The sequence below is a fragment of the Molossus molossus genome, unplaced genomic scaffold (genome assembly GCF_014108415.1).
Source record: "Molossus molossus isolate mMolMol1 unplaced genomic scaffold, mMolMol1.p scaffold_m16_p_1, whole genome shotgun sequence".
Lineage (NCBI taxonomy): Eukaryota > Metazoa > Chordata > Mammalia > Chiroptera > Molossidae > Molossus > Molossus molossus.
In genome coordinates this window covers 83061145-83086011 of record NW_023425344.1, presented here as the reverse complement: position 1 = coordinate 83086011, position 24867 = coordinate 83061145, and the positions used below count along the sequence as shown (strand labels likewise).

At 37.2% G+C, this 24867-nt stretch overlaps 1 protein-coding gene across 3 annotated transcripts in view; it reads left to right on the top strand.

Annotated features, from left to right (window-relative positions):
- The window catches only part of PPA2 (inorganic pyrophosphatase 2), a 102362-nt gene that overhangs the window by 12050 nt on the left and 65445 nt on the right, over positions 1-24867 (top strand). For 2 of the 3 annotated variants that reach the window (XM_036280285.1, XM_036280278.1), the window contains exons 2-5: positions 6547-6611; positions 9894-9938; positions 14736-14789; positions 16164-16283. In XM_036280285.1, coding sequence (XP_036136178.1) covers positions 6547-6611; positions 9894-9938; positions 14736-14789; positions 16164-16283 — 284 coding nt within the window. The remainder of the gene's footprint in view (positions 1-6546; positions 6612-9893; positions 9939-14735; positions 14790-16163; positions 16284-24867) is intronic. The other variant, XM_036280270.1, reaches the window with a different exon arrangement.

Below are 24867 nucleotides of genomic sequence, written 5' to 3'. Positions count from 1 at the left end.
CGAAAGCAGTTCTGAGAGGGAAGTTCATAGCACTACAGGCCTACCTCAAGAAGCAAGAAAAATTTCTAATAGACTAAACTCACAACTTAAAGAACTAGAAAGAAAAAAAGAAAACCCCAGAGCAAGTAGAAGGAAGAAAATAGTAAAGATCAGAGCAGAAATAAATGACATGGAGACCAAAAACAAAAACAAAAAAAACAATTCAAAGGTTCAATGAAACAAAGAGCTGGTTCTTTGAAAAGATAAACAAGATTGATGGACCCTTATCTAGACTCACCAACAAACAAAGAGAGAGAACCCAAATACACAAAATCAGAAAGAAAGAGGAGAAATAATAACTGACACTGCAGAAATGCAAAGGATTGTTAACACATATTATGAAAAATTATACAGCAACAAGTTTGACAATCTAAGCTAAATGGACAAATTTCTAGAAACACATAGTCCTCCAAAACTGGACCGGGAAGCGATAGAAAACTTGAAGAAACCAATAAAACAAAAGAAATTGAAGATATAATAAAGACTCTCCCAGCAAACAAAAGCCCAGGCCCAGACAGCTTCACGGGGCAATGTTACCGAACGGTCAAAGAAGAATTAATACCCGTTCTTCTCAAACTATTTCAAAAATTCAAGAAGGAGGACTCTAATACTTATTTTATGAGGCCAGCATAATTCTAATTACATAACCAGAAAAAGACACTACAAAGAAAGAAAACTACAGACCAATAACCCTGACGAACATAGATGCCAAAATCCTGAACAAAATGCTAGCAAATCAAATTTAGCAATACATCAAAAAAATTATTCACCATGACCAAATGGGATTCATCCCAGGGATCCAAGGCTGGTTCAATATTCACAAATCAATAAATGTGATACATCACATAAACAAAATGAAAGATAAAAATCATATGATCATATATCAATAGACGCTGAAAAAGCATTGACAAAATCCAGCCCCCATTTCTGATAAAAACGCTCAGTAATCTAGGAATGGAGGGATCATATCTCAACATGATAAAGGCCATATATGAAAGACCTACAGTCAACATTATACTAAATGGGCAAAGTTAAAAGCATTTTCCTTAAGAACAGGAACAAGACAAGGATGCCCACTTTCAGCATTCTTATTTAACGTAGTACTGGAAGTCTTAGGCACAGCAATCAGACAGGGATTAAAAATAAAAGGGATCCAAATTGGAGAGGAAGTGAAACTGTCATTGTTCGCAGATGACATGATACTATACGTAGAAAACCCAAATACTCTATCAAAAATCTACTAGACTTAAATGAATTTTACAGTGTAGCAAGATACAAAATTAACATCAAGAAATCGGTGGCATTCTTATATACCAATGATGAACTCACAGAAAGAGAAACTAAAAAACAATCCCATTTACCATTCTGGCAAAAAAAATTAAGATACTTAGGAATAAACTTAACCAAAGAAATAAAGGACCTATTCTCAGAAAACTACAGGTCATTGAAAAAAGAAATAGAGGAAGATGTAAATAAGTGGAAGCACATACCTTGTTCATGGATTGGAAGAATTAACATCATTAAAATGTTCATACTACCCAAAGCAATCTATAGATTCAATGCAATCCCCATCAAACTACCAACGACATACTTCACAGAACTAGAACAAATTCTTCAAAAGTTCATATGGAACCAAAAAAGACTTCGAATAGCCACAGCAATCTTGAAAAGAAGAACAAAATAGGAGGGATCACATTACCAGATTTCAGGTTATACTACAAAGCCACTGTAATCAAAACAGCCTGGTACTGGCACAAGAACAGGCATATACATGAGTGGAATAGAACAGAGAACCCAGAAATGGACCCAAGGCAATATGCTCAATTAATATTTGACAAAGGTGGCAAGAGCATACAGTGGAGTAAAAACAGTCTCTTTAATAAATGGTGTTGGGAAAATTAGAAAGCTACATGCAAAAAAATGAAACTACACCATAAATTACACCCTACACAAGAATAAACTCAAAATGGATAAAAGACTTAATTGTGACTCATGAATCCATAAAAATCCTAGAAGGAAATGTAGGCAACAAAATTTCAGACATCATACACAGCAGAATTTTCACTGATACATCACCTACGGCAACAGAAACAAAGAAGAAAATGAACACATGGGACTATTTCAAACTAAAAAGCTTCTGCACAGCGGAAGATGCAATCATCAAAATGGAAAGGCAACCCACTGTATGGGAGAGCATAATTGCCAGTGATATATCAGATAAGGGGTTATTTTCCAATATATAGAGAGTGCTCATACAACTCAACAAAAAGAAGACAAAGAACCCAATTAAGAAAAGGGCAGAGGAACTAAATAGACATCTCTCTAAACAGGACACAAATGGCTAAGAGACATATGAAGAAATGCTCAACATCACTAATCATCAGAGAGATGTAAATTAAAACAACAATGAGGTATCACCTCACACCTGTCAGAATGGCCGCCATCAACAAATCATCAAACAACAAGTGCTCGCAAGGGTGTGGAGAAAAGGGGACTCTAGTACACTGCTGGTGGGAATGCAGACTGGTGCAGCCACTATGGAAAACAATATGGTGTTACTTCAAAAAATTAAAAATTGAACTGCCATTTGAACCTGTGATACCAATTCTAGGAATATACCCTAAGAAGCCTGAAACACCAATCAGAAAGAATATGTTCATAGCAGCACTCTTTACAATAGCTAAGATCTGGAAAAAGCCCAAATGTTCATCAGTAGACAAATGGATAAAAAAAGCAGTACTACATATACACAATGGAGTACTATGCAGCTGTAAGAAAGAAAGATCCCTTATCCTTTGAGACGACATGGTAGGACCTGGAAAGTAGTGTCCTAAGTGACACAAGCTAAACAGAGAAAGACAAGTATCATATGATGTCACTTATTTGTGGAATATAATGAACATAACAGTCTGAGGAATGTGGGGTAGTCCCAGAGATGTGGAAGTGGAGTACAGACTGACAATCCCCAGAAGAGGGGATGGTGAGGGAGAGATAAATGACAGAACTTATATGCATGTATATAACAATGGACATGCACAACAAAGCTGGGACGGGGTAGGGAGGGAGAGGGGAGGAATCAGTGGGAGAAAAAGAGGAAATGTCTGTAACAAAAATTAATTAATTAAAAATAAAAGAATATCACAAGGAAAATTTACAGTAGTTTTTTTTTTTTGAATCTGCATATAAGTGGACCTGCTCAATTTAAACCTGTATTGTTCAAGCGTCAACTTTGTACTAATAGGAAAAGCATAGAAAGTTTAATGTTAGATGATAGAACATTGATTGTATCAGCCTTGAAATGAAAATATAAACATGCAGGAGACAGAAATGAGAAGTGAGAAGAATTAGGAAAAGGGTAAAAGTTGATTAATAGAATCAGAAAGTACTGTACGTATGAACAAAGAGCTATAAAATATAAAGATTAGCCAAGAGAGAATTAGAAATAAGTTGAGGTCAAGTGAACTAAACTTATTTCCCAGAATTGGAATCAGTAGATTATTTCTAAAATGGATAAAACTAATCATAAATATATTATTTAGAGAGATGGAGATAATCACTAGACCTCAGTAAATTAAAGAGGCGAAAATGGGTTGCTGTGATAGAACTGTATTGGAGAGAGGTAGCGACCTAATGATTTAACCATGCCTATGTACTGTTTTGTTTGAACAACAGAATAGACATTTTGCAAAGTAAATTGGCAACAACTAGATTTCAACTCCAAAGAACCAACTTGTCAGAGCTTCAGACAATGAATTTCTAACCTAAGAGGTATCACTAATGTACTCTGAGCCTCCGAAAAAGAAGGGCTGTCCATTTCTAACATGTACTTCAGGCTGCTGTCTTCAGAAAGTGGCGTATGTTGCTGCGATGCTTGCTACAGTAGACAATTTCTGTCTCTGTGGCTCATGCACAATATGGATTACCCTTTCATTTTACAGAGGATCAGGATGGATAGTGCATATCTTTAAATACACCTTTAGAGAATTGTAATACTTTAAAGAGCATAATAGGATACCAACAGCAATAACCCTAGAAAACGTTTAATGGAAGGTTCTTATCCTTTTTTTGTGCATTATGTCAGTGATTAGCTCTCTCAATGTACCGAGAGGACTCATTTTTCTTTAATCATACTGGGTGATGGTGCTCCTGTGATGGAGTACAACCCCGTTTTAGCTGTGGCCATAGCTCACTTTTTAGCACTTTGGTAGCTCAGCATCTAGGATGTTTCCTTTTACATAACTAAATTGCACAGTGCTTAATTGAAGAAAATAGAAAAAAAAATTGTTTCCAAGAAATTGATTAACTCAATCAAACTCAGGAACTAGAACTCAAGCTCTTGGCCTCTGTATTCATCGCTCTTGTGTGAATGTATTGGGATATTTCCCACCAAAAATATTATTATCTGAGATCTAGGGCCATATTTTATTTAATTTTTTCAGAAGTAATTTTTTATTACATTTTTATTTATATTGATGGTCTAAATATATGATTACCTGAGTCAGACCATTCACTCATTTATACTCTTTTTACCTTTCAAAATGGCAATTAGAAAAACAATTTAAACATACTGTTACTACCTTACTATTTAAATAGAATACCATTTAGACCCCATTTTAAAGAGCACTTCTCACAGACTTTAGCTGTCAGCAATCACAAGCTTAGGCTAGTTCTGTGTTTTCCTCAGCCTTGAATAATGTGCACTCAGTTTACATTATAATAATGTGTTAGGGACTTGTCCCCAGCTAACAGCAGCATTGGAGTTTAGGGAAATTAACACCAAATTAGTGTACTAGAAGTATCCTTTACACTGAATTACAAAGGCAGCCCAGCTGTTCTGTCAAGTTTCCTATACTGCCTTCATTTAAATAACAAATTTATCTGGTTTGTACAGCTTCCTGCTTTCTTAGAGTTGAGATTATTGTTAATTTCCATCATGATGGTAGGTCCCCAATGTAACAACTGCAGTAATCTAGTAAAGCAACTATTTTCAGTCTTTTTCATCTCAGGGCACACATAAACTAATTACTAAAACTCTGGGGCACACCAAAAAATATGTTTTTTCTGATATGACAAAATATAGCTATAATTTTTATTTATTCACACCTGATGGCTATTGTGTTGGCTGTGGTCATGTTTTTATTTGACAGTCTAAGGGAAAAAAGGTCAGTGTCCCTGGCTAAATAGTAAGGTATTACATGTTTTAAAATTCTTGTGGCACACCGTTTGAAAATTGCTGTGCTGCCCTGGCCAGTTTGGCTCAGCGGTTAGAGCGTTGGCCTGCGGTCTGGAGAGACCCGGGTTCGGTTCCTGCTAAGGGCACGTACTTCGGTTGCAGTTTGTCCCCGGCCCTGGTTGGTCGTGCGGGTGGCAGCCACTCGATGTGTCCCTTTCACATCGATGTTTCCCTGTTTCCCTCTCTCTCTCTTCCTCTCTCTCCCTCCCACTCTATCTGTACAAAAAATGGAAAAATGTCCTCGGGTGAGGATAAAAAAAAAAAAAAGAAAATTGCTGTGCTAAAGGATTGTATTCTCTTCAAAATTCTAACTTTTCTTTGTGACTTAAAGCAGAGAAAAGAATTACAGCCCTGGCCAGTTTGGCTCAGCGGTTAGAGCGTCGGCCTGCGGTCCGGAGAGACCCGGGTTCGGTTCCCGCTAAGGGCACGTACTTCGGTTGCAGTTTGTCCCCGACCCTGGTTGGTTGTGCGGGTTGCAGCCACTCGATGTGTCCCTTCACGTCGATGTTTCTCTCTCTCTCTCCCTTCCTCTCTCTCCCTCCCACTCTATCTGTACAAAAAATGGAAAAATATCCTCGGGTGAGGATAAAAAAAAAAAAAAAAAAAAAAAAAAAAAAAGAATTACAGACTGATGATTGTCCAGCCTTTGGAAACAGATACATTTCAATAAAAGTGCCTATTGGGTTATTGTATTTTATTTAAATAATATATACTTTAAAAAGTATTTAAAATACACATTTCAGTATGTAATGAAGATAAGGTAGTTTCTGTTATTAAAATGTTTTTTTCTTTAAATGTACCTTAATTTTAGTATCATTATACTTTGGTTAGAAATTAATTATTTTATTTCCATAGGAACTTTGTTCATATGTATTCTAGGCAGAAATGGGGAATTATATTATTCAGCTTTTCTTAGGGAATTGATATCAGTATTAATCCAATTCACTTAGTAAAGACTATTTTCAAAATGAGATTTTTCATATTTGGGGTTTTAGTCTATTTTAGACATTTTTTGCTTTAGATGTTTAAGCCACGGGATAAGTAATGATTTTAGCAACCTAAATATGTTTTATTTGGTTTACATTTATTTTTGGTGATTATGTTGGAGCAAGTTTTAAGAGTTAAATTAAACTGTAAATTGGGAGTTAAAGTTAATTTTTAAAATACTTTTAAAACCTTTTTAAAGTATAAAGTGGATAAAGGTATACTTGCTCTAAAAATGGGATAGTTCATTCCTTTAATTGTTTGTTTGTTTGTTTATTTTCCCTTTCCAGAGAATGAAGCTGGTCACTATATTTCCCCCTTTCATGACATTCCTCTGAAGGTGGACTCTAAAGAGGTATTGTTTTAACTTGTTTTGGTGAAGAAAATACGTACTTCTAGTATCACAATAAAATGCTTTTTTGGAAGTATCTTGAAAGGAAAGAATGTGGTCACAAGTTAGGAAGCCATAAGGAGATACTACAACCAGATTGTAAGCCTTTTTCATGAAGTAGAATTTGTATGTGAATAGGATTCTGTCTGGAAGACTTGGGGTTGAAGGAGTGTTAGTGGACCATAAAGCTTAAAATCTGGTGGGAAATAAAGATTTAACGTTAATTTACGAAGTTAATGGGGTTATTTTTAATAATAATAATAATAATAATAATAAAATAGTTAACATTTATGGATTTTTTTTCTATTTGCTGGCCACCATATGAACGTATGCCATTTTATTTAATTCTTATGAGTTGCTGTTATTATCTCCAAGGACACTTGATTGAAGGCACTTGATTGACTTGTCTAAGATCAAATAGAGGATAAGTGCCAGAGCCAGGTTTTCAACTAGCATTTCTGATCACGGAGCTCATGGTCTTGAACCACTCTACAAAGCAGATGCTGGAAAAATAAAGTTGGAAAAACGGTGGTCTTTGAATAGCCATTCTCTTAGAACCTAAAAGTGCTTGACAGATACGAGCGTGGGAAGGATGTAAGGCAGTAGCAGTGGGAGACCTGCTGCTACAGGAGGACTGACTGAGATGCTCCGAACACTGGGCACTGGTGGCGGATGTTAGTTATCCTACTTTGGAAATTCTTTCCTTGACATCTGAGTAATTAATTGGTGGATTTCATTTCCAAATTTATTAAGAGGCGCAGCTCTTATTAAGTAAATAGCCAGGACTACATTCCAGATCGAGATCATGGGGGGCTGGTCAGTGGGGTTGGGCTTTCCAGATCAGTATAGGGCAGAGGCCTGTGAGCAAGTGGGAAGCTGCTTCAGATGCAAGAGCAGTGTGACCTTCTTGGTGTTAACCTTGGAGGCCAAATATAAAGCATCATACTAAGGTTATGGAACGCTGACGTAGGATTTGTGCTGCCTTTTAGCCCGTCAAAGGACTGGACTGTCAATGATGACAGCAATAAGGAGAATAATAGTGAAGATTTATTGAGTGCTCATAGTGCTTAACAAAGCGCTGGGTGCAGTGCTTGCCTTGCATGATCTCAGTATGGCTAGGGCTACTATTACCCTGATGTTGTTAATGAGGTTAAGTGCCTTGACATGGCCGCAAATCTAGTCTGCTGTGGAGGTGGGATTTGAAGTTAGGTGCTCCCACTCATAGCTTGTATTCTTAACTGCTCTTGTGTAATCCTTCTAAGAAGTGTTTAGCTACAGAACAAAGGGTCACTTAATCTGGAGAGAGAAAGAAACCAAAGAGGGCAGAAAGAACTTCATTTTACTGTGTGTGTCTCTGTAAGTGTAACTGTGTGCCTGTGTGTGTGTGTGTGTGTGCATCCACCTGCCTTTGTATCCATGTATTTTGTTTTGTTTTGGACAGTGAACAATCCAACATCAATAACTTGTGTTTTCCAACATCTCTCCTTGCTTCTGGCCAGAAGTGCTTGCATTCACTTATTCCTTTGTTCATGAATTTAATCCAGCGATTTTCAACCTGTTTCCTCTCATGGCACACATAAATTAATTACTAAAATTCTGTGGTACACCAAAAAATATATGATTTACAAAACAAAACAAAAAAGAATGGTACTTACCCTTTTTTGCTCCAAGTGATGTTTTAAAAAAATCAGGTGCCTGTACTTGTATATAAGGATTTCTGGTACCAAGAACTAACCTATCAAACACAACCTTATGATGCTGTGTGGCAAATAAGATACAACTCTGTTATATGACCTATATATTTGTGATTTAAGACAGTCACACCGGATGGCTGTTGTTGTGTGGGCTATTGTCATTTTTTAATCTGACAATCTATGGGAAATTTAAGTAATAGAGGGCAGTGCCTCTGACTGAATAGTCAGTTATTGCATATTTTAAAAATTATTGCGGCATACTGTTTAAAATCACTGGCTTAATCTGTCATGAGCCAGGCAGTATCTCAAGCACTAAGATAGACATAGCTCTCACTCAGCTGGGGGAGACAGACAACCAGAAAACAAACAAGTCAGTCAGATAGTGTTAAGTGCTATACAACTAGAACAGGGCTATGAAAGGAGGGGTGATTGGTGGGGTGCTGCTTGCTTTGGGAGCATGCCATGACAACACCTTGTACCTAATAACAAACATAATAATATTGGGAACATGTAGCAGGTAGGGTGAGGTGTGGAAGAAAGGTGGACTGGAAATTAATGGGCATGATATTCTGCCTGAGGAGGATGGGTTCTGGGGAACAGGAAATTTTGGGCTAGGTAAAATTGGATAGGGCAGAACAGAGCAGGATATGCCAGTGAATTCTGGGCTTGTGGAGATTGATACGCACGTGGTGGTGTAAAGGGGCTTTCCTCACTCTGAGCCATGCTGGTTATTAGAACTATTGCACCTTGTACTTTGGAATGTGGTATTTTAGGAATAGTAGTAATATTTCACAGCAAACTTGAAATAATCATTTTTCTGTTTGCTTTGTTTCCTTCATTAGTCATTGTGCTGTAAAAGTTATGTATAATGTGTGCGTATTTCTGAATGGCATAGTTTTCTTCCCAATCCAGCATATATTCTGTTTTAATTTAAAAGTGCATGATGGAGGCACAGTAATCACACCTTGGTGGGATTCACAGGCAGGAGGTGCAGCAGAGTACTTTCACAGCTTGTTAGTCACGCTCCCTGGAGTTTCATCTCAATAATGAAATGACTGTTTTAAGCACAATCACTGGAAACTGCATTTTTCTTTAAAGATTGAACAGAGCCTTTGCTTATTTTACAAAAACTAGGAGAATATATTTGAGAGAGATTTAGCTTTTCTGGTCATTTATTTTATGAAACACTTTGATGCCCATGCACCGGGAGGTGCCAATACTAAAGAAACATGAATGGGCCTTTTCTAGGCTCTCTGTTGAGGCAGGTTTCTGGACAGCCTCTAGTCACTAGTGGTTCTGAACCTTCCTAATGCTGTGACCCTTTAATACAGTTCCTCATGTTGTGGTGACCCCCAACCATAAAGTTGTTTTTGTTGCTACTTCATAACTGTAATTTTGCTACTGTTATGTCTTAGGTGACCCCTATGAAAGGGTCGTTCAACCCCCAAAGTTTAGTGGGACGTTTATGCAACAGGCATATGTTCATGGCTTTGTGGTGCAGCTGTATTTTCGTGAAATATTGCAATCATAAATACCATCTTTTCTTTTATAGGAAAATGGCATTCCTACAAAGAGAGCACGAAATGATGAATCTGAGGTATACCTAAAGGTTTCTGTTTTTGTGAATCACTTATATTGTCTGTTAAAGACCTTGATGACAGTTTGCATTTGTAAAGTGCTTCTGAATTTCTTTTCCCTACAAGATTTTCGTGTGCATTCTGATGTTTTTCTTCTTCTGGTATCACTTAAAAGTACCAGTGATGATATTACCATTTCATTGTTTGTTTGTTTTTTCTTGTAGTAAAATATATTTATAACAAAATTTACCACTTTATTTATTGCACACTTTTTCAAGTGTACAGTTTAGCACTCATCTTTTTATTGCAAAGGAAGAGTTGTTGTTGTTGTTGTTTTGGTACATGCCCCTAGCGGGAACCAAACCCAGGACTATGGTCCACAGGCCAACGCTCCATCCACTGAGCCAAAAACACCAGGGCAGCAAGGGAAGAGATGTTTTTAAGGCTATTTTAGAATCCAGGAACAAGTCTTTTGGAGATAAAGAAAAAAAGAAATAGTTATACCAACTATATGCTAAAATAAGTATTTTCTATATATATCTTTCAAGCACATGACTGTGAAGCCTTTACTGTTCCTGACTCAGGACCAGAGCATTTGGTTGACGTCTGCCATCCCACCTCCTGTTCTTCCAGTGCTTTTTTACTTGCCGGTGCCAGGTGGCTTTTTTACCACCTTCCTTGACCTTCTTTCCCTCTCTGACCTTATTTCCTTCCATTTTCTTCTCCAAGTGAAACTTAGGACCCCATCCTTTGCATCCACTTTCAGACATAGCTGTGGGGCTGTTTAATTCCCACCACCCTTGCCTACCATCCATCTTGTATTTTCCTAACCTGGAAAATGGTCCTTAAACCATCTACAGTGGAACCACTTAGGGCACCTGTTAAAATTTTAGATTCCTGCCCTAGCTGATTTGGCTCAGTAGTTAGAGTGTTGGCCCAAGGACCAAAGAGTCGCGGCTTAGATTCTGGTCAAGAACACATACCTGGGTTGCGGTTCTGTCCCCGGTCTTGGTCGGGTCGTGCGGGAGGCAGCCATTCGATGTGTCTGTCTCATGTCGACATGTGTGTGTGTGTCTCTCTCCCTCCCACTCTGTCTGAAGATAAATGGGAACAAAAATGTCCTTGGGTGAGGATTATAAATAAATAAGTAAATAAGTAAGTAAATGTTAGATTCCTGGTCCCATTCCATGTCTACTGAATCAGATTCTCTACTTTATGGAAACTGGTTCGTCTGCATGTAGAAACTTGTGTTCCAGGACATGCTGTACGCACTGAAGTTGGAGAACCACTGCCCTACATGCTAGGTGAATAGTGATTTTATAGGTTCCTAGAGACTTTGTGTGTGAACCTAGAAACAGCTGCTTCAGTGGGAAAATGTATTGATGTGAGTTTATGCAGGTAACTTAAAATTTAATTCTTAGGACTTAGTTTATGTCACAGACTGCTTGAGTTGAGTTTTTGATTTTTTTAAATTCTCTTCCATTTCCCCCACCCCCCAGCCCCTGACAACCACTTTTCTGTGCTCTGTTTCTATGGGTTTGATTCCTTTTTTTTTTAAAGATTTCACATATAAAGTGATGCCATGCAATGTTTGCCTTTCTCTGTCTGGCCTCTTTCAGTGAGCATAATGCCCTAAAAGTCCATCCATGTTGTTGCAAATGGCAGAATTTTTTTCTTCTAGTTAGGTAATATTCCATTGTGTGTATGTACTATATCTTCTTTATCCGTTCATTTATTGGACACTTGGGTTGTTTCCATGTCTTGGCTGTTGTGAATATCAGTGCAGTGAGCGTGGGAGTGCAGATAGCTCTTCAATATCTTGGTTATTTGTTTTTTCCTTCAGATATATACCCAGAAGTGGAATAGCTGTTTTTAATTTTTTGAGGGACCTCCATACTGTTTTCCATACTGGCTGTACTAATTTGTATTCCCATCAACAGTGCACAAGGGTTCCCTTTTCTCCATGTCCTCACCAATACTTATTATTTCCTGTTCTTTTGATAATAGTCATCCTAACAGGAACAAGGTGCTATCTCATTGTGGTTTTTATTTACATTTCCCTGATGATTAGTGATGGTGAGCACCTTTTCATGTACCTGTTGGCCATCTGTAGGTCTTCTTTAGAAAACTGTCTGTTCAGTTCCTTTGTCCATTTTTTAAAAATCAGGATTCTTTGCTTTTTTTTACTCTTGAGTTGTATGAGTTTATATATTTTGGATATTAACCCCTTATCACACCTATGATTTACAAATATCTTCTAACATTCTATAGGTTGTCTTGTCTTTTTATTTTGTTGATAATTTCCTTTGCTATGCAGAGCTTGTTTTTTTGTTAGTTTGTTTGTTTTAATCCTTACCCGAGGACATGTTTTTATTACTTTGGGTGAGAGAGAGAGAGAGAGAAACATTAATGTGAGAGAACATCCATTGGTTGCCTCCTCTACGTGCCCTTGACCGGGAATGCTGTAACCAAGTGAGCCACCTGCTGGGGCAGCTATACAGAAATTTTTTAGTTTGATGTAGTCTCATTGTTTATTTTTGCTTTTGTTGCCTTTGTTTTTAGTGTGACATCCAAAGTTAGACATTTTAAGTTAGTAAAAGGAAAGAAGGGTGATTTCCTCCCTTGTTTCCTGGTGTATGTAAAATTTACTGACTGCTTTGTTGTATATTACTAGTTTTTCTTTCTGATTTATACTATAAAAATAGAAGGGAAAATTGAAAAGAGAGAAAAAAACTGAAGGTGTCCCTGGCTCATACTCAGCTTTCTGAATTGAAATGTGCCCTCTTGTATCTTTGTGGTTGTCTGATAAATTTCAGCAGACCATCATTGCTTTATAATTAAACAACCAGTGTTAGGATAACCAGAGTAACATGGGTTTTAAAGAATTACAAGTCATACACTTTTTAGCTGAAGATAGGAAAAGAAGGCAGGTAACATGCTCATGGTGACCAGGAACAAATGGTGAGGGCGAGTGTGGTTTGCAGGCCCAAAATTCAAACCTCCTCTATTGTTTTTTTTGGCCTAATTCAAGTCTCTGTGAGTGGTTTGGGGAGGTATCATTGTGTCAGGCGATTGCCACTAGCTTGGTCTCCTCTGTCACCTCTGAGTGTACATCTGCCTGCATTTGTTCTCTCGGAGCCAGGCTTTCAGGGATGAATAAATTATGTGAACATCTGCCATTTATTTTTTACAGCGACTTCAGACATATTTAAACAGGTGCTGGGCTGCCTCATGAAAGAGCATGGGAAATGAAACAGCAGTAGGACCCTGTGTAAGGTTGCCGGGATAGGTGTGAGGCAGGCTCCCAAGGAGCGGTTGTTGATTCTCTGCTTTGTTCTTCAGCTCATTAAGAGTATGTGGTTTTGTCATTGGTAAACTTTAGTCTTATCTAGAAAACCTTAAAAACCACCAGTACTTTTGTGGCTCAGTTTATACCCATATTTAATTGGGTAAATGACATTCTTTGAACTAATACCATTCATGTTACTAAGAAGGCCCCAGATATTGTTTACAATGCTTTCAAACAGAGGTTCTCAATTCTGGTTGCATATTCAAATTGCTTGGAGAGCTTTTAAAGTCAGCAATGGCCGCACCCCCATCTCACTCCCCATCCCCCAGAAAAACAATTGGATAATTAATTGCTTTAAAATATGTGGGAGGTGGGGCTCTAGGAGTCCTTTTTGGGAACACATATATTTGAGCACTGTTTCTCAAATGATCTCTGGTGAAGGACTAGATTTTTTGGTTTATTTCTAATCTATTGTGAACTGCTACTTAAAAACAATCAAAGTATATTACTAGAAAAGTATAATTCAGGTTTCAAATTGATATTATTAAGTTCAGCAGACATAAAAGTTACTCCAATCAAACTGCTAGAAATGTTTGTAAATGAACCAGTAACAATCAGCTTGCAGACGAGTCCTGGTCCATCACCACTTGTGGGATAGCACTGTCTTAAACCATTGCTTTGCCATGATAAGTTGTTAGTTACTGATACCAGAATGGCATGGAAGTCAACTTTAACCTCAAGACTTTCTCTTTGTAACTCCAAAACTGTAGGAAATTATACACTTACATTCCTAGTTACTGTAGGAAATGATTTTACTTACCATTGACCCAGAGTCTCCTTTGTTTTTAAGCACTCTGCAAAGTTCAGAAATGCTAAAACAGAAGCAATGGGCCTTTTGTAACTTTAGGGAACCAGAGGTCATGAGATAGAAAGGTGTTTCTAACTCTTTGTAAGCTTTACAACTACTTATACTGATAGTCCTAATTTTACATTATGATCATAACTTGGACTTAAATACTGTTTTACAATTTTCAAAATATTTTGCTTTATAATTTGCTGTGTGTTTTCATTTAAATTATGTTATTGATCTTCATAACAGCCTTGTGTGATGAGTAGGACAGTGATTAATTATCACATGTACTTTACAGATGGGAAAGTGAGATATTCAGCTTACATGGTGGAAGGCATCTCTATTTTAGTCAGAAAGTAAAAATTGAAACAAGTTTCCTGACTCCATTCTTGTTCTGTCACCTATACTGGGAGGTATTTCCAGAAATGTAGCAACTTTTAATGCTGTGCAGTGTGGTCAAGTGACATGATGGCTTAAATTCTCCTATGTTTTAGGCAACTTCTCTGGTTGTTTAGAAGAAATTGAAGGTGTTGGCAGACACATGATACAGTCTCTAAACCTGTTTCTGTATGTATGTGGAAAAGAACTAAAGCATTCTCCTACAGGTGATAAGTGAAAAAATAAAGGATACGTTACAAAATTTAAATGTTATCTCTCTCTTTTTTTTTTTAACTGCAGAATTTGTTTAATATGATTGTCGAAGTACCTCGGTGGACAAATGCTAAAATGGAGGTATGGGTATATTCCATTCATATCAAATGGAAATGATAATCATGATATAAAAACTGCGTCTCAAGTTGTATGCCATGACATTTTGACTTTAGGATGGTCGACAAACTTGTTTATAATAATTGAAAGCATTCTTGTGAACTTACTTTAAAATTTAATTTCAAAAAGCGAAATTATTCAAAGCTGAATTTATACTTTAAAGAGAATGTTTTCCATTTTTGCCTCTCTAGTTTATTATATACCTATTTAATTTTTCTTGACTCCCCTGTCTTTGAAAATGCAGATATTTTCAAGGTTTACTTAAATAGATTCTGAGATGTATTTTGTTCACAGACACCACTGAAACTTTTTACTTGGGGGCAGTTTCAGTTTCTAAGGACTTAATTCTTTAGAATTTGTTCTATTAAGAATGAAAGTATTTTTCTGGCCAACTCGATTTATGAGCACTGAGAGCATCTGCTGTTACCCTGGTTAGTTTTTTTCTTTTTTATCTTTTGCACGAGACATGAACCTGCCAAGAACTTTCCTCTTACTTTTCAGAGTTATTGTTCCATCTTCAGTTAAGTAACATCCCTTGTAGTTATGAGTGACATTTAATTTATGCGCTGAGTTTATTTAGTCATTGAAGCCTTCTTCTGGAGCTTTGGATTTGATGACAAGTATTATTTCAAGTATTTACATTAAGGACTGTTATGTACATGTATAATTTTCAGAATTTCTATTTGAAAAATTGTCAGTAATTTCACCAGGTCCTGGTAGTATTTTTGTTGTTGTTGTTAATATTTTAATTGGAAAACGTTGGTCTTATTTCAACTATACTGTTTCACATTCTGGCTACTCTCTACCTTAGGTATAAGATCAAGAATCTGTGGGATTCTACCAAATTTAAAATGTGTATTTATTCAAACTTGTCTTCAGTTACATTTGTGTACTTTATAGGATAGGTTTTTCTTTTTTTATGGCAATTTGGATATGTTGATAGAAAGGTAACTTGAAAATGAAATCACTTGGTGAAAGAAAGTCTTTGAGTTAACTTTATTATAGGATTGATGGTAAAAAGCCTGAGATGAGTAACAAAAACAAGTTGATTAATTTTTATCCTCCTGCCATTTCAATCATTTTATTCTTTGTGTTAGAAACAATGAGTGCATAAATAATAGAGAACCTAAATACATAATCTGATACTTCCTTTTCAGTTGGTTTTTCTCACATAGTACTCTAAGAAATAAGGGCTGGCTTAATTTAGTTTTAAGTATCTTTGATCAGGAAGTTGGAATATGACTATTTAGTCTGATAGTAGCAGATCTTAAAATACTACTTAAAGATAGGATTAATCATTTCTCCTCTCCTGTCCCCCTTTGTCCATGATCTGCTTAGATCGCCACGGAGGAGCCATTGAATCCCATTAAACAGGACATAAAGGATGGCAAGTTGCGCTATGTGGCCAATATCTTCCCTCACAAGGGTTATATATGGAATTACGGTGCCCTCCCTCAGGTAACATTTTTGTTATAATGGTAAAACTTATTCTGCCTTCTGAAAAAATTGCCTTGTAAATCCTGTGAACTACTTGAATTTAAATTGGTTCTGAGGACATGTCAGTTAGAGAGATTTGTAAATTTAAATTTTTTTAATGTCGAGTTTTATTGTATCCATAAATTTTTTTTTCAAACTTTATGTCTGTACCCTAGTTCTAGGAGTTAGGCATGTAGAACACTCACATTTGGCATTTTGAACACATTACTTTTTCTGGGCTTGGTTATTAAGATTCAGTGAAAAGTGTTTTTTCTGCTTTATCTGCAGTCATTTTTTGGGATTTGACAAGTCATGCTTTTATATACTCATATGTGGTAGCATGACTTTTACATTTTAAACTTTAACAGATTAATTTTGAAATTACTAACTTTTTTCAGACTTCATCATGAATTGAGTATGAGACTGAATTATTCATTACTATGAATTTGTAATCTCTCGGTGGGCAGCAGCGACAGCAGGGTCGGAGTGGAAGGCAGCTTTCCTGGAGGGAAGGGCACCAATTGCTTTTCCTCCTTTCTTATCCTTTCTTGTTTTCTTCTTCTGTTTCTCACTTCTGGGAAGTGGTGACTGTTTCCAGATTATTTAGTGAATAACATTCAGAATATGCAGAATCGAAAGGCTAAGTTTTGGGGACACAGAGAAACATCTGTCTTTATGTTTATAAAAGCCATTAGACCATTCATCTATGTGGATATTTAATTTTTGTGTTTTTATTTTATTTATTAATTTTAACATTTTGCATGAACTTCCAAGACACATTTAGGGAAGTATCTGAGAAAAGTGGTCTTGCTTTATCCAACTCAAAAACACAGCTGTCCATGTAAAATAAACATTCACAGGAAAAGAAAAAATAAAATTGTTTTCTAGAGTCAGGCTGCCTTTGATGCAGTTAGACCACCCACTTGGCTTTCTTTGTTAAATGGACACTTTTAAAATGACCTGCTAAAAATCCCCATGGTCTATTGAAACCATGAAGGCAGGTTTTATATACCCCCAGTGCCTAAGTAGACACTGTTTGACGTGGTGAAAGGGTTAGAAAAAAATTTTTTTGAGGCTTAGAAGATACAGTCTGCATAATAAGTTACTAAGAATATGGGTTTTGGAATCAGATTGCTACTTGCTAGTCATGTAACCTTGGGGAAGTTTGTCTTTCTTCGCCTCACTTTCTTCATCTGTAAAATAGAAATTATGAAATACCTACTGCATATGGTGGTGTTGAGGTTAAATGAGTTATTGCAGATTCATCTTAGAATAGTGCCTAATGGGCCCGGGTCTGGCGGCTCCATTGTTTGGAGCATTGTCCTGTATACCAAACAGGTTGCAGGTTCAATGTCCGGTCAGGGCCCATACCTAGGTTGCGGGTTTGACCCCTGGTCGGAGCAAGTATGGGAGGCAACCAACTGATTGTTCTCTCTCACATTGATGTTTCTCTCTCTCTCTCTCTCTCTCTCTCTTTCCCTCTTTCTCTAAAATAAGAAACATATCTTTGGGTGAGAATTTAAAAAAGGAATGGTGCCTAATAGCTAGTATTCACATTATTATTACCTACAGGTACTTTTATTTTTATATAGTCATTTCTCTAAAGGGATTTATAGTCTCATGGTAGTGATTGAAAGCTATTCCAGTGGTTACAGTGTATCCTAATAGGAGCTATTAACTCACATACTATTTCTAAGCTTTTGTAGTTTAAAGTCCTGATGAATTTTTGTACTTCTTTGGATGTGTTATAACAGAATTGGACTGCAGCAGTATCTTAACGAACCCTGGATTCACTGTTGCCTACCAAAATTTTGTGTTCCTTGTAGCATCCAAAATAATATTTTAAAAACATTCATTTGCTAATATTTTGCTTATATGAGAACCTTTGAATGGTTTTCTATTAGTAAAAGAATAGAAGAGGACATTCTTAGCATGGCTCCTCAACTCTGCATAATCTGGCCTCTGCTTCTCCAGCCTCATTTCACAACATTCGTCCTTCCTCATTTTCATTCCACCACTTTGGCTTCTTCTTTGTTTCTTGTTTCCCTTGTCATTTCCACATGAATCCTTCACAGAGCTGTTTATTCATTCAGCACATATTTTTTTAGTGTTTCATGTTTTCTAGGCAATGTTCTAAATACTGGAGGTAAAGTAGTGATAAAAGTGACACAAATTCACCCTGACCAGGTAGATCAGTTATGGAGCATCATCCTGTACACCAAAAGGTTGAAGGTTCGATTACTGGTCAGGACACATATGGGAGGCAACCAGTCGATGGTTCTCTCATATTGATGTCTCTCTCATCCCCCCCCCCCTAAAAAAAGTCAATAAAAAGATATCCTTGGGTGAGGATTAAAAAAAGTGACAAAAATTTCTGAGACTTTTATCTTGGACAGAGACAGACAAAAAAGAAATAATAAAATATATAATACATTAGATGGGTTGTGTGTTAGAGAAAAATAAAGTAAGAAATGGATCTAGCGTGTGCTGGCATTGTTGTCGTTTAGGTAGGGAGGAAGCCTCAGTGAGAAGGTATTGTCTGAGTGAAGATCTAAAGGAAGTTAGGGAACAAGTAATAAGGATGTGGACGTCTAAGAGAATTCAGCAAGAAACAGCAAGTGTCAGGGTCCGGGTGGAAGTAGGCCTGGTTGTTTGAGAAACAGAGGGGAGGCCAGTGCAGCTAGAATGGCAGTGAGGAAGAGGAAATAGACTTGTATTCTCTCTACTCTTTTTTTGTTAATACTGGTGCTCTTATTTTATTTTTTATTGAGGTAACATTGGTTAATAACATTATAAAAGTTTTATAATGTTACAATGTTACACTTTGATATCTGCATACACCATAGTGTGCTTACTGCCAAAAGTCCAGTTCCTATCCATTGCCATACATTTGAATCCCATTCCCCATTTCACTCTCCCTCCACTCCTCTTCTGGTCTGGTAACCACAAGGAGCTATCACCTCACACCTGTTAGAATTGCTGTGATCAAAATGACAAGAAATAACAGATGCTGGAGGGGGTGTGGAGAAAAGGGAACCCTTGTACACTGTTGAGGGAATGTAAGTTAGTGCAGACACTATGGAAACCATTATGGAGGTTCTTCAAAAAAATTAAGACTAGAACTACCATGTGATCCAGTCATTCCTCTTCTGGGTAGTTATCCCAAGAATATGAAAATACCCCATGTTCATTGCAACATTATTTATAGTAGTCAAAATATGAAAGCAACCCAACTATTCATTAATGAATGAATGGATAAAAAAGTGATACACACACACACACACACACACACGTACACACACTTGAAAACTACTTAACTCATAAAAAAATGAAATATTGCCATTTGTGACAACATCTTGAAGATATTATGCTAAATGAAATACCTCTTACACAAAAGGACAAAGACTGTATGATTTCACTCATATTTAATATAGGAATATAATACAGGAAAGAAATAAACAAACAAAACAAAAACAAACTCTATGCCATTTTAACCAGAGATCTTCACTATCTTTTAAAACCAAACTTACCTTGTAGTGTGTGTGAATGTGTGTGTTTGTTTTTAGCAAGTGAATACACTACAGATTGCATAGAAATTATTTTTTTAAAAACTTCAATTAAATTTATTAATATTCATAAGTAAAAATTAGGGGGAGTGGAAAATGGCAACAGGATGAATGGAAGCTACACAGACCAACTCTCAGCACCAAACTGGAATTACAACTAAAATAAAGACAAATCATCAGGGAAAACCAACTGAAAAGCAGCTGGAGAGAACCTGTACAACCAGGGACAGAAAAAGGATGCCAAATCGAGCCTGGTAGGACCTGCGGAGGCACATGAGGGTGGGCTGGGAGCCCTCAGACAGCAGCAGAGAGCTGTATTAGCTAAGTACACTTCCCTCTGAGAAAGCAGGGGCTTTAAAAAGCACCAAATCAGCTACAGCAACTCACTTTGGGCTCCGGCAGAGGGAGGGTGGACTGGACTGGAAATATGTGGAGAGAGTCTGGGGCTCCTGGCTCAGGAGAGAGCTGGATGGGACAACACTGGGAATTTTTGTGCTTAATCACTTTGTAACAGGGCATCTTACTCAAAGAGCCCCTTCCCAGAGCCCCAGGGAGAAGCAGTGGCCCCTCCCTCAGGAACTCAACACCACCAGGCCAGGCTAGAGAAATGCAAATTGAGGCTCATTAACATCATATCTGATAGCAAGCAAGTGCCTCACCCACTGGAAATCCTCTTACACCTGAGGGATTTTTCATAAGCTGAGGGCTACAAATCTAGGCTCATGAAGTAACTGAGACGAATAGTATCCAGGCAGAAAGCTAGAGGATAACTGAACCTTTCCTTGGCTTGCAAATCTACCCAGGAAAATAAGACTTGACAGTGGTGTTTCATGTGGGTCTTCCCACACTCATCCAAACCCAGTAGAGGCAGCCATAACCAGCGGAACACCAACATAGGGAAAATTTGGCAGGCTCCAAAACCCACTGAGAGCCAAAATGGTGAAACAAAGAAACAAATCCCAAATGAAAGAACAAGATAATTCTGCAGGAAAAGAAATAAATGACATAGAATTAAGCAGCATATAAGAGGGAGAGTTCAGAGTAATAATTATCAGGAAGCTCAACAGTATAAGTAAAGATATAGAAACATTGAAAACCAACCAACTGGCCCTGGCCGGTTTGGCTCAGTGGTTAGAGCGTCGGACTGAGGTCTGGAGAGACCCGGGTTCTGTTCCCGCTAAGGGCATGTACCTCGGTTGCAGTTTGTCCCCGGCCCTGGTTGGTCATGCGGGTGGCAGCCACTCAATGTGTTCCTTTCACATTGATGTTTCTCTCTCTCTCTGTTCCTCTCTCTCCCTCCCACTCTACCTGAACAAAAAATGGAAAAATTTCCTCGGGTGAGGATAAAAAAAAAAAAAAAAAAAAGAAAGAAAACCAACCAACTGGAAATGAAGAATGACATAGCAGAAATAAAGAACACATTGGAAGGAATAACTAGCAGAGTAGAGGAAGCCAAGGACTGGATCAGTGAATTAGAAGACAGAGTAGAAAAAAATCACCCCATCAGAAAACCAAAAAGAAAAGACAATTAAAAGAGAGGAAGACAGCCTAAGAGAACTGTGGGACAATTGAAAAGTAACAACATCCACATCATAGAATAAGAAGAAAATGGGCAAGGGTCAGAGAATATATTTGAAGAAATAGTGACAGAAAACTTCCCTAGTTTGGTGAAGGAAAAAGACATACAAGTTCAAGCACAGAGAGCCCCAAGTAAGAAGAACACAAAGAGGCCTCTACCAAGACACGTAATAATTAAAATACAATATTAAAGACAAAGAATCCTAAAGGCAGCAAGAGGTAAGCAATAGGTTACCTACAAAGGAACCCCCAAAGGCTATCAGCTGACTTCTCAACAGAAACACCACAGGCAAGAAGGGAATGGCATGAAGTAATCAGGGTAATAAACGAGGAACTAAATCCAAGACTGCTCTATACAGCAAGGGCATCATTCAAAATAGAAGGTGAAATAAAGAACTTCCCAGACAAAAAAAGGCTAAGGGTATATACTAGCACCAAAGCAGCACTTCAAGGAATGTTAAAAGGACTGCTCTAATAAGCAGAAGAAGTAGGAAGAGAAACATAACCATGATGAACAAAAATGACAATAAATAAGTACATATCAGCAGTGACCTTAAATGTACATGGATTGAATGCTCCAATAAAAAGACACAGAGTAGCTGATTGGATAAGAAAGCATGACTCATAAATATGTTGTTTACAAGAAACCTACCTCACAACAAAAGACTCAACATAGGTTGAAAGTGAAGGTATGGAAAAAATTTTTCTAAGCCAACGGAAAGGAAAGAACAGCTGGAGTAGCAATACACCATCTTTGGTGAAATAGACTTCAAGATGAGGGCCATAACTAGAGACAAAGAAGGCCACTAAATAATATTGAAAGGATCTATCCAACAGGAGCATACATATATGCATCCAACATAGGAGAACCAAAATGCATTTAAAAACTTCTGAAGGACTTAATAGGAGAAATCGACAGCAATACAATCATAGCAGGGGACTTCAACACCCCACTGACATCACTAGATAGATCATCTAGACCAGTGGTTCTCAACCTGTGGGTTGCAACCCCTTTGGGGGTTGAAGAACCCTTTCACGGGTTTCCTAAGACATAAAAGTAGCAAAATTACAGTTATGAAGTAGCAACGAAAATAATTTTATTGTTGGGGGTCACCACAACATGAGGAACTGTATTAAAGGGTTGTGGCATTAGGAAGGTTGAAAACCACTGCTCTAGACAAAAAATTAACAAGGAAATAGAAACTCTAAATGATGTTCTAGATCAAATGAATTTAATATCTACAGAGAATTACACCTCAAAACTGCAGAATTCACATTCTTCTCAAGTGCACATGGGACATTCTCAAAGAATTCTAGAAACACACAATCTCCCAAAACTGAACCAGGAAGAGAAAGAGAACTTGAACAGACCAATAACAACTAAGGAAATTGAAGATGTAATCAAGAAATCCCAGCAAACTAAAGCCCAGTTTGAGATGGCTTCATGGGGGAATTTTACCAAACATTCAAAGAAGATCTAACATCCATTCTCCTCAAACTATTCAAAAAAATCCAAGAAGGAAGACTTTAAGACTCATTTTGTACAGCCAGCAAATTCTAATTCCAAAACCAGATAAAGACATTGCAAAGAAAAAAACTACAGGCCAATATCCCTGATGAACATAAATGCCAAAATCCTTAACAAAATATTAGCAAATCAGATCCAGCAATACATTAAAAAACGTATTCACCATGACCCATTAGGATTCATCCCAGGGTTGCAAGACTGACATGGTATTCACAAGTCAATAAATGTGATACACCATGTAAACAAAATGAAAGATAAAAACCATATGATCATATTAATAGACCTGAAAAAAACATTTGACAAAATGCAGCAGACATTTCTGATTAAAATGCTCAGCAATGTGGGAATAGAGGGATTATATCTCAATAATAAAGGCCATATATGAAAAACCTACAGCCAACATTATACTCAATGGGCAAAAACTAAAAGCATTTTTTTAAAAACAGGAACAAGACAGGGATGCCCACTTTTACCTCTCTTATTTAGCATAGGACTGGAAGTCTTAGCCACAGCAATTAGACAAGAAAGACAAATAAAAGGGATCCAGATTGAAAAAGAGGATGTGAAACTGTCATTTACAGATGACATGATACTAAAACCTCCATTAAAAATCTACTAGAGCTAATATATGAATTTGGCAAAGTAGCAGGATACAAAATTAATATTAAGGAATTGATGGCTTTCTTATACACCAATGATGAACTCACAGAAAGAGAAACTAAAAAAAATCCCATTCACCATTGCAGCAAAAACATTAAGATTCCTAGGAATAAACTTAACCAAAGAAGTAACGGACCTGTTCTCACAAAACTAGAGGACATTGGAAAAGGAAATAGAGGAAGATATAAAAAAATGGAAGCATATACCTTGTCCTGGATTGGAAGAATTAACATCATTAAAGTGTCCATACCACCCAAAGCAATCTATAGATTTAATGCAATCCCCATTAAAATACCAATGACATATTTCACAGAAGTAGAACAAACATTCCAAAAGTTCATATGGAACCAAAAAAGACTCCAAATAGCCACAACAATCTTGAAAAAGAAGAACAAAGTAGGAGAGATCACAATACCATATATCAGGTTATACTACAAAGCCATTATAATCAAAACAGCCTGGTACTGGCCCCAGCATAGGCATATAGATCAATGGAACAGAACAGAGAACCCAGATTGACCCAAGACATTATGCTCAATTAATACTTGACAAAGGTGGCAAGAGCATACAATGGAGTAAAGACAGCCTCTTCAATAAATGGTGTTGGGCCCTGGCCGTTTGGCTCAGCAGTTAGAGCATCGGCCTGTGGTCCAGAGAGACCGAGGTTCGGTTTCCGCTAAGGGCGCGTACCTTGGTTGCAGTTTGTCCCCAACCCTGGTTGGTCATGCGGGTGGCAGCCACTTGACATGTCCTTTTCACGTCCATGTATCTCTCTCTCTTCCTCTCTATCCCTCCCACTCTATCTGAACAAATCTATCTGAACAAAAAATGGAAAAATGTCCTCAGGTGAGGATAAAAAAAATAAAATAAAAATAAATGGTGTTAGGAAAATTGGACAGCTACTTACAAAAAAATTAAGTTAGACTACCACCTTACACCATACACCATACACAAGAATAAACTCAAAATGGATAAGATTTAAATGTGACTCATGAACCCATAAAAATCCTAGAAAAAAATGTAGGCAACGAGATTTCAGACATCACACGCAGCAGAATTTTCACTGATACAATGTCTAAGGCAAGAGAAATGAAGAAATGATCACATGGGACTAAATCAAAGTAAAAAGTTTCTGCACAGCAAAGAAACAAGCATCAAAATGGAAAGGGAACCCACTGTATGGGAGAACATAATTGCCAATGATACATCAGATAAGGGGTTAATTTCCAAAATA